The 11091-nt window shown below is 43.5% G+C and overlaps 1 protein-coding gene across 5 annotated transcripts in view; it reads right to left on the bottom strand.

Annotated features, from left to right (window-relative positions):
* The window catches only part of RPH3AL (rabphilin 3A like (without C2 domains)), a 204073-nt gene that overhangs the window by 59794 nt on the left and 133188 nt on the right, over window positions 1-11091 (bottom strand). For all 5 annotated transcript variants that reach the window (XM_056819597.1, XM_007485742.3, XM_007485739.3 and 2 more), the window contains one exon: window positions 9091-9265. In XM_056819597.1, coding sequence (XP_056675575.1) covers window positions 9091-9265 — 175 coding nt within the window. The remainder of the gene's footprint in view (window positions 1-9090; window positions 9266-11091) is intronic.

Here is an 11091-nt window from a genome sequence, read left to right as displayed (position 1 = left end):
GGCAGGGGTGGTCTCCTCTTCCACCACCATCCCCACCCCACCCCTTAAAAGATCTCTACTTTTGTTCCTTCCTTCCCCACTAGTCACCCGTCTAGGGGGTGATGCCACCTCCCAAAGGCTGTGTTCCCTTTGCCCCTTGCTCTCAACCCCACGTGTGTTTTGCCCAATAGGCAGCCCCACTCCCAGCATGTGGGTCCCATCAGGGGACACCATTGTTATGCAAATATAAGCATCCTAAAAGGCACTGAGGTTGCATCTCTGTGTTGAAGCTGAGCAGAGGCCTCCTGGGGCTGCATTTGAGTTGGACTCGAGGACATGCTCCCTGCATTGCAAAAAGAGGCTGCCTCCCCCTTTGCCTTCCCCATCTTCCCAACCTTACTAGTCTTTTCCAGCCAAGTGAAGCCCATCAGCAGCCCTCTTGCTCAGTTCCTAGCACAGCTAGATGCAACTACAGGTTCCCATGGTGGCCGGAAATAGCTTCTCTTTGGGTGTGAGCCAGTTGGGAGCCTGGACTCCATCCACCAAACACAGGGTGGAGGGGGCTCTTGGTCTGAGGGGGGCAGGGCATGACACACAGGCTGGGGCGGTGGGGCATGGAACACAGTCTGGGGCGATGGGGCATGGCATGTGGGGGGCGGAGCAGGACATGGTACGTGGTCTCTAAAAAGCTCACCAACACTGGCCTAGGCTAATCTATCAGCCCCAGGGGTACCTGATTGGCCCATAGGACATTCCGTCAGCTGTTAGGCTATTATACCATCTTAAACCTCTTCTTCAAATAAATTTTTTTTCTTACTTTTTAGAATGAAGTGAGTTTGAGTCTGCCATTCTTGGGGTGAGCCTTCTACAAAATGGGGTGTTTCTCCCACAACAGTTCCCAATGACCTCAAACTATAACCTTTCTCTAGAGATTGCTGAAATGCTATTTCTAACCCAGCTTAGCCCCTTACTCTAGACTCATTTTCTGTCATTTCTCCTAGGCAGATGCCTTCCCCTCACCCTTTCCAGTTCCCTTTTATGTAATGTTTTCCCTCTTTAGAATTTAAGCTCCGTAAGGGCAGGGACTGCCTTTCCTTCAGATTGTATTTGTATTCCCAGCATTTAACACTGTCCGAAATATTCTAAGTACTCAATAAATATCTTTTCTTAAAAAAAAAAAAAACCCTTACCTTCCATCTTAGAATCAATACTATATATTAGTTTCAAGTCAAAAAAGCAGTAAGGGTCATGTCAGTGATGACAAACCTTTTAGAGATTGAATGCCCAAACTGCAACCCTCATGCTGCATGTGAGCCACACCCTTACCCAAGTCAAGGGAGGGAAGAAGCGCTCTCATTGGCTGCTGGGCAGAGGGGTGGGTCATGGGAGAAATGTCCTCAGGTGTGTGTGGAGAGGAAGAGGAGAGCAGCCCTTGCTGGCATACTAGCAGACATGCCATCGGTTTGCCCACACAATTCTAGGTAATGGGGATTAAGTGACTTGCCCAAGGCCACACAGCTAGGAAGTGTCTGAGATCACATTGGAACCCAGGACCTCCCCTCTCTAGGCCTGGCTCTCAATCCACTGAGCCACCCAGCTACTCCTAATAAATATCTTCTCTAAGCTACAGAATCTTGTGATCTCAGTATTGATTGCAATTTTATTGCCATATGATTTGTAAAGGTTGTTTAGAATTTCTGCCTTAAGGAAAGCCATTTATTTACAATTTCTCTGGGTCCCAAACTACTTTTATAAAGGTTCTATGATAATGATTATGAGATATATTTACATCATGTTCTTGTTTGGAGAACCCCGTGAGACTTGCACCATGCTTTGGGGGCATAATTGCAACATGAAACTTGATTAAAGCAAACAATGAAAACATGCAATGACTGCACGGGGAACACTTTACAAGGATAGGGGAAACAAGACCTGCAAAGCCCCTCGTAGGGCAGATACCAGCCACTCCACAAATCTGTGCCCACTGGGCCTCTCATCCTTTTTTTTTCTCTACTGAAAATCACTGCGAATGCTCCCGTTTGCCATCACGAAAGTGAAATGAGGTTTCCAATAAAATCCCACACGAATGCTGGAGATTGACTGTATTAGAATTATTTATGTATGTCAATACAACCACTCGGTCCTCTACTAAAGTGGAATCAATTTAAGTTCTTTGAGGAGAGCCATAATAGAGCAGGGGGACCAGGCCCCCAACCTACTTTCCACCTTTTTACATACTGTTCCCCTCTACACACAGCAATACTGGCCTACTTGATAATCTTCATTTATAATACTCTATTTCCCTTTCTGATGGTCTGGTGGAAAGAGTACCGGGCCTGGAATCAAGAAGACCCAAGTTCAAATCCAGCCTCAGACACTTACTTGCTGTGTGACCTTGGGCAAGTCACTTAACGCTGCTTGCATCAGTTTCCCCATTTGTAAAATAAGTTGGAAAAGGAAATGGCAAACCACTCTAGGATATTTGCCAAGAAAAACCCAAATAGGGCTAAAGAGTTGGACATGACTAAAAGGATTGGACACACCAACAACAAGTCTCCCTCTTGATGCCTTTGCATAGACTATTCTCCACACTTGGGATCCTTTTCTCACCTCTACCTCTTAGACTTCTTGGTTTCCTTCAAGCTTTGACTTAAGGGCCCCATTCCTTCTGAAGGAATATTTTCCAGGTCCTCCACCTTCTAGAGCTTTCCCCTTCAAGGCTAACTCTTGCTTTATATATGTGTTTTGAATATGCCTGTGTATGGATATGTTGCCTCTCCTGTTGGAATGGAATCCTTGACGGCAGGGGCTCTTTTATTCTTGTGCCCCAAACACCAACCATGATACCTTTCATATAGCAGAAATTTTAAAAATTCTTGGTGGTTGACAGATTGAAGGCGCTAAAATTTAGAGTGACTGGACAATAATTTTAGATTCCTTTAATAAGGCAGAAACAATATTCTGGTTTAAGAAGGCACAGTAATACCATACTGGGGAATACTGACTTAAGCTTTCTAGCCATAGCTTTTATTAGTTTTGCAAAAAAAAATTGATATGCAGAATACAAATTGTACTTTGAAATGTTGTTGCTTTGAAAGAAGCACCTAATTTGATTTCATTATGGAATTAACTTTAATAAATGGTTCCAAAAATCCCAGAAATGCATCAGAAGGAAAGAGAAATAGGCATATCCTTCTTTATCCAGGCTAAGTCTACAGAAGAAGCCTGCCAGAAACCTGTGGAGCCTCTGAGAGTAAATAAGCCAGGGGAGGCAGAAGGTACAATGCCAAAGAGGGCCTGATTGGAGCCACGGGAAAGTACCCAGGCAGCAAAGGGTCCGGCCATAATAGGAGACAGGGACAGCTGATGGCCACAGTAAGAGATGGGGCCTGGGCAGTGCTCTGGGGTTTTGCAGGAAACATGCTATTGGCATATTCACCAGTGGCTACTGGCAGCCTGTCAAGACCTCGTTAAATGATGGAGCCAAATTCTGGGACAAGATTGTGCAAGGAAGATCTGGAAGAGGCTTAGGCTAAAATCTGAGTGCAGCCAGTAGAGCTAGAAGCCAGGATTAGTGCAAAGGGCAAGACCTAATCTTAGCCATTTCACTGGGAACAGCAAAGGCACATAGTATGTGCGTACATACATAAATACACACCCACATCGAGTATACAGTATCTACAGCATATATATAGTATCCAGAATATGGAGCAGACAGGACCAAGACAGGTTTGACAACTCCATCTACAAGTTAGGAAGGGTCTACAGTCTGATCTGAGTTCAATATTCCAGAACAGGAAATGAGGCTAGAGATATGAGTAAACAAAAGAAAGGGTGAAGAGAAACAACTAAATAGAAGTGTCTAGTTCATAAGGATGATTACTTAAACTGCAATATCCCAGGTGAGTGTCACCCAGCTTTTATAGAGTGGTCTCTGTGCCCTGGGATCCCCCTCTCTCTTTTCTTTTAAAAAAATCCCTTAACTCCTGTTTCTATGTCTGGTGCTCAGTCCACTGTAATACCTAGCTGCCTTGTGGGCTTGTCTCTCTTATTCACAAATTGAATTTATTTTAATGAGTTTATTTTTAATATGCTTTTTACACTATTTGTCCTGGCCAAGAAAAATCTAGTTATGGCCTCCTTGGAGAGTCTGATATCTGGGTGGAAAATTATCCTCTATCTCAAACATGTTGCCAACACCATAATGTCAAGAACAATTGATACAAAATGTGTCATCTTTCAGAGAGACACTATGCTTCTGCCAAGCACTAAATCTACCATCATCATTCCCAAAATAGAACTGAGAAAGGCTTTCAGTCAAAGAGGGAATCCTCCCAAATGTCATCTTAATTACTTAATATATTTGAATGATACTGAGTTTTTAGGTTCTTCTTTCAGAAAGGCACATTAAAAAGCTCTTTTAGCTCCTGAATACTTTCTCCAATGATATCAAAATGTCATTTGGACAGGCAGCGTGCATCAAGAAAGACTATAGAGACTAAAGGTTTTGAGCTTGAAGTTGAAGGCAAAATTGACCGATGGTTTAAGACACAATCCTTGGTCTTTTCCAGGTCAGTCAAACTGAGTGCAAGTCTGTGAATGAGAAGCCAAAACTCCGTTAAGAGACAATTTGGCATCCTGAAGTCAAAGCTTAAAGGAAAAAAATACATTCAGAGTCATCAACACCTATACAATATCAGTCTAACTGTATACTTTTGGCCTGGTAAAAATGAAAGAGAATGGGGCTAGAATATGTTTAAACTAAAACCAGTATAATATTTTGTTTTGATTTTATAAAGATATTTTATTTTTACATATTATATGTAATAACAATTTCCACATAAGTTTTCTGAAGTTCTATAATCGAAATTGTCTTCCTCCCTCCCCACTCCAATTTGACTGAAACCCAGCATAACGTTAATGGAAAATGAGGCACATTAACCTCACAGAAGCTTTAGAAAGCCAAATATTTTCTCACTAAAAAGGTGGAAGAGGATTGACAGCTATCTCTGGGACATGATAAACAAGAACACAGAGAAATGCTTTTAGAATAAACAGACCTTATATATAAGAAATGGTAAAGGGTAATTATAGATATAGATATAGATATAAAATCACTAGATTCATTGTATGTAACCAAAAGTGTTTTCTCTGCCAGTGTAGTCTATGATATTACTGAGGTTCAAGAGCAGACTCAAAAGACTGTCCATGGGCGATGGCCATGAGAACTCAACCAACAATAGTGCAAAAAAGAAGCATCAAACAAATGGCGGACTCACACCTATTTGTTTATAAAAGCAAGGGGGTTAACATGACAATTCAGGACTAGGTCATCCCTACCAGAAACGACAAGAAAAATTAACCTTAATGAGGGTGGATTTATTGATTAGGATAGATTATGCAGTGAAGTATAATATATCACATAGAATTAAAAAAATGTATTATCTACCACATACCCAGGAGGATATAATGAAGTGGCTAGAATCATATAAAGGGGAAAGTGGGTGGTGAAGTGGATAGAACACAGGACCTGGAGTTAGGAAGACTCATCTTTCTAAGTTCAAATCTGGCCTCCAACACTTAGTAGATGGGTGACCCTGGACAAGTCACTTAACTCTGTTGGCCTCAGTTTCCTCATCTGTCAAATGAACTGGAGAAGGACATGGAAAACCACTCCAGTATCTTTGTCAAGAAAATCCCAAATGGGGGTGACACAATTAACAACAAGTTAGACACAACTGAAACAAATGAACAACAACAACAGAATTTTACAGGGTGTCCCAAAAGTTTAAGTGTGTTTTTTTAAGCTTTAATAACTTTAGAAGTTTATAATATTATAATGGGGTTTGCATGATAATATATTGTTTGCCTTCTCAACAGTGAGGGAGGAGATAAAAGAAGAAAGAAAAATTGGAACTAAAAGTAAAAGTTTCAAATTTTAAAAATAAACTTCAAAAAACAAAAAAAAAATTGGAGGATTAATTATTTAAACTTTCAAAATGTTGATGAGTTTCTCATTAAAATTCAACAAAACTACCATCTTGTACTCTCTATTGCTCCAGCTGGTTTTCCAGCTTTCTAAAAACTTCTCTCAGCTGCTGCTCAGGGTCTGAAAGGATCCATTTGTTATCCTAGCCTTGAGTTCATCCAAAGAATGCATAGATGACAATTGGGTTTTTCAAACCCTTACACTTCTGTCTAGAATCAATACTGTGTATTGGTTTCAAGGCAGAAGAGTAGTAAGGGCTGGGCAATGGGGGTTAAGTGACTTGGCCAGGGTCATACAGCCAGAAAATATCTGAGGTCTAATTTGAACCCAGGACCTCTTATCCCTAGGTCTGAGACCCTATCCATCTGTAGTACCTAGCTGCCACATGACAGTTTTGATGTGACCATCAAAAAAGAATAAATCAAATAGGAATAGGTCAAGTGGGCAAGTTTGCCAAGCAAGAAGACATTCTATCCTCATCCATGGGTTTAAAAATGTCATCTAGAAACTGTTACATAGGCAGAGCATGACAAGATGCCCTAATTTTTATTTAAATTTTACAATTACATGTAAAAAAGTTTCCATCATTTTTTTTAAACCCTCACCTTCCATCTTGGAATCACTACTAAATATTGGTTCCAAGACAGAAGAGTGGTGAGGGCTAGGCAATGGGGGTCAAATGACTTGTCCAGGGTCACCCAGCTGAGAAGTGTCTGATGTCAGATTTGAACCCAGGACCTCCCATCTCTAGGCCTGGCTCGCTATTCACTGAGCTACCCAGCTGCCCAAGTTTCCAACATTTTAAAAAGAGTTCTGAGTCTCAAATTCTCTCCCTCTCTCCCTAAGCTGAGACGGGAAGCAATCTGGCATAGATTTTACAAGTGCAATCAAGTAAAACATTTTTCCACATTAATCCTTCTGTAGAAGGAAACTTGGACAAAGAAAATTAAGAAAGTGAAAAAAGTGAAGGTGCTTCATCTTGTTGAAATTAAACTTTGTTTGAAATTCAGCAAACCTGCTAAGTATAAAATAAACTTAAATAGTCAAACTTTCAAATGATAGTTTTGTAAGTTTGAGCAGTTATACTTCATGAAAAAAACAAAACAAAACAGAACCAAAAAATCCCCAAATGATAGCAGGGGTATTTCTCCAGAAATCCAGGCAGCTGTCTGAAGTTATTAAAGCTTAAGGCTGTACTAAGACTTTAGGGACACATAAACCACAAGAGGCTTGCTATTCCATGAAATAATAAATAACACACTCCTCATAAAACCTGAGACCATCCTGGGGAATTCAGCAAGTAGCATTAGGGAGAAAACTGTTGCCCACAATTGCCCAAATATGGCACCGAGCTATACAAATTTAAGGACAGTATTTTTCACTGATGTCACTCAAATCTCCAAACTCCGCGAAATGAAAAGCATTTGAAATATAGAGACCTAGCAGAAGGAATTGCAATCGTCTGGGAACAGGAGGAGGTTCGAGTCATCTTTGTTATTCTGTCCGCTACTGGACTCATCCCAGAGATATTTTCAGTTGGTTTGTGGAGTATTAGGTGAAGACCCAGTACTTTTACTCAAGTGATAAAAAGCTGTTATTTTATCTGCTTGGGCAAATCTGTGAAACATTAAACATACATAACAATAACGTATCTTTCCCTAAAACTATTTTTATGTGAATTCCATCAAGTGATGGTGATAAAAATGAGACTTATAGAAAAAAACATAAATTTATGGGTAGTTATGGGAGGTTTACAGATTGCTTTCCAGACTTTCTATCACTATTGTCTCACAACAACCCTGTGAAGCAATATTATCCTACCCACTGAGGAAAATGGACTTGCCAAAGTCTAGTGAGTGACAAAGTCCATACTTGAATCCAGTACTTCTGAATCTTATTTTTATCATGTTGTTATTCAGTTATTTTTCAGTTGTGCCCTATTTTTTGTATCTCCATTTGGAGTTCCCTTGGCAAAGGTACTGAAGTGATTTGCCATTTCCTTCTTGAGCTCATTTTATAGTTGGGGAAACTGAGGCAAACAGGTTTAAGTGACTTGTCTAGGGCCATATAGCTAATAAATACTTGCTTTTTAAATTTTAAATTTTTATTTATTTAATTGTTGGACTATTTCCCCATGATTACATGATTTGTATTCTTTCCCTCCCCTCCTTTCTCCCCTTTCTCCTGTAGACAACAAGCAATTCAACTGAGTTTTACATGTATCATTGATCAAGATCTGTTTCCATATTATTAATACTTGGGTTTTTTTTTTTTTGGCAGAGATACTGACGTGATTTGCCATTTCCTTCTTTAGTTCATTTTACAGATGAGGAAACTGAGGCAAACTGGGGAAGTGACTTACCCAGGGTCATGTAGGCTAGAAAGCATCTGAGGCCAGATTTGAACTCAAGAAGATGAGTCTTCCTCATTATAGGTCTGGCTCGCAGTGCACTATGGCACCATGTAGCTGCCACTCTATTGTACTATATGGTTCTCTCTAAGCAAATCACCTCATTGGGCCTCAGTTTACTTCACTGGCAAAATGAGAGGACAAGAGGGCCTCTGAGGTCTCCTTCAGCTCTCGATCTCTGAGCTTAGGATCTGACCAATGGATGGCGTGTGGCTGTCTGGGAGGCAGCGGGGAAGGCTCTTGGGGAAGGAGACCCCGGCAAGCGCCACCACAAGCTGGCACAGACGGGCACAGAGGGTGGAGGCATCGAAAGTCCACATGCTTGTCAATGGCAGGCGATTCTCCCGTCAGGCACAACCTTCGACCCAGTGACTGAGCAGAAGGACAATAAAGCTACGGGTCTCTCGGAAGAAAACACACAAGCAACAAAAGGTGCCCAGAGGCTGCCTTTCTCAGAAATCCATGCAGCTGTCTGAGGTGTGGCCACCTCCGCTGCCCAGATCAGTGCCTAGGAGAGTGATGGGGACCAAGCAGGCTTCTCCGGCCCCCAGCGGGGCTCCTCTGCCTCCCCGCGCCAGACAGCCGGGCACAGGGGGTGCAGAGATGCCAAGGGATCGTGGTTTGTCCGTTTAGCTCTCAAAGGTCATCGAACGCCCACAGTGAAAAGGCCCAGAGCCCCCCTCCCGCCGCAGAGCCCACGGAGGGAGCCTACCTTTCCCTCGAGCCCAGGTGTAGGAACGACTGGTGCCGATGCTCCGTGGGTCGCTGGCGGCAGGCTCCAGAGGGGGCGGCCGGAAGTGGGGCTCGCTGGCTGGTCCTGCCATCTTCAGGGGCAGGATGTATTTTGGCAGAGCTTTGTAGAACCATGCCCCGGACCTCTTCCAGACCTAGGGACGAGACACGTGTTTGCAGCCGGGGAGCCCGGGGAGCTTCTCTTCCCACCCAAGCCCCGCCGCTCTCCTTTCAGCCTAGACCCGCGGCATCCGAGTGGCACGGGGGACAGCGCTGGATCTGGGATCAGGAAGACCTGGGCTGGAGTCCTCTCCCAGACACGCCCTAGATATATGACCCTGGCTGAGTCATTTACCCTCTGGCTGCCTCAGCTTCTTTTTCTATAAAAGGGGGATGATAATAGCACCTAACTCTGGGGGATATTGGGAGGACCTGAGTAAAGTGCTTTGTTTCAGATCTCATAGGATCCGCATAGTATCCCTGGGACGTAGATGCTATTGTTATCATCCTCGTGTTACAGATGGGGAAACTGAGTCAAATGGCGGTTAAGTGACTTGGTGCCTTTGCTGCCCCAGTCCCTTAAGGACCTCTTGATGGATGCTATCACAGTGGGGCTCAATCATGTTATTTGGGAAAAAAAATCCATTTTTTTCCTGGAAACCTGGAACCCTGGAAAGGACCCACAACATCAGCTGGCAAAACCTGCAGCACCGACCCTCACTTAGAACGCCAAGGAGCCAACGAGATCAGGGCCAGGGGCTCTCGGCGCCGGCTAATCCTCCAGGCTGGTTCAGCCCATCCCTGCTCTCTGCAGTGGGGTGAAGCGCTGAATAAGGAAGAGGGAGAAAGAGGGCACAGGGAGACGCGGCCAGCAATCAGCCCGGAAAAGCTGAGCCCACCATCTGGCAGGCTCACGGGGCCAGGTTGGAACCCAGTTACCCGGAGGCCAAGCGTCCTGCTCCCAAAGAATAGATTTTAGAAGCCCGAAGACTGCCCCTTAGCTCTGGACAGCCGGAGAACAGGGGGAACATGGCGCTGCCTACCTTGGAGGCTGGATGATGGAATCTGTGATATTTTTATTGCTCCTACTTAAGCTCATGCTGCTCCTAAGATAGGCAAAGTATCCTCCGGGCACTTCCCCATCCTCTTCCCAACTTAGTTCTTTTTCTTAAAAGATGTTGAGGGGGCAGCTGGGTGGCTCAGTGGACTGAGAGCCAGTCAGGTCTAGAGACGGGAGGTCCTGGGTTCCAATCTGGCCTCAGACACTTCCTGTATGACCCTGGGCAAGTCGCTTTTTTTTTTTTTAAGGCTTGCAAAGAGTTTATCACCTTTAATTCTCACAGCTTAGGAGATGGGCATTATTATTTCTATTTTACAGTTGAGGGGACTAAGGCCAACAGGATTAAGTGACTTGTCCAGGGTCACAGCTGTTAAATGTCCAAGGCTAGATTTGAACTTGGGTCCTCCTGACTCCAGTTCCAGAGTTCTATCCATTACATCACCTAGCTGCCTCTATACCAGTTACAACACAGGTCTAGACAAAAAGAAGAGCAATGAGGTGGCACAGTATATAGAATACCAGGATTGGAGTTGGGAAGACTCAGCTTCTTGAGTTCAAATCTGACCTCAGACACTCAATAGCTGTGTGACTCTGGATAAGTCACTTCACCCTGGTTGCCTCAGTTTCTTCATCTGTCAAATGAGCTGGAGAAGGAAATGGCAAACCACTCTGGTATCTCTGCCAAGAAAACCCCAAAAGGGGTCACGAAGAGTCAGACCTGACTGAAAATGACTGAGCCGAATCCCCCAAATCCTCACCCCAAACTCTCTTAATAGCAATAATAGTTCCCATTGAGTAGCACATGATGGGTCTGGCTGTATGAATGAATGAAACTGACTCAGTAAATAATTCTTAACTAACTGCAAAGTCCATAGTCTTATCCACAGAATACTGCGGACTGTGCCCTGCTAGTACTAAACA

Source organism: Monodelphis domestica, chromosome 2, assembly GCF_027887165.1.
Source record: "Monodelphis domestica isolate mMonDom1 chromosome 2, mMonDom1.pri, whole genome shotgun sequence".
NCBI lineage: Eukaryota > Metazoa > Chordata > Mammalia > Didelphimorphia > Didelphidae > Monodelphis > Monodelphis domestica.
This window is presented reverse-complemented; position numbering and strand designations above follow the sequence as displayed.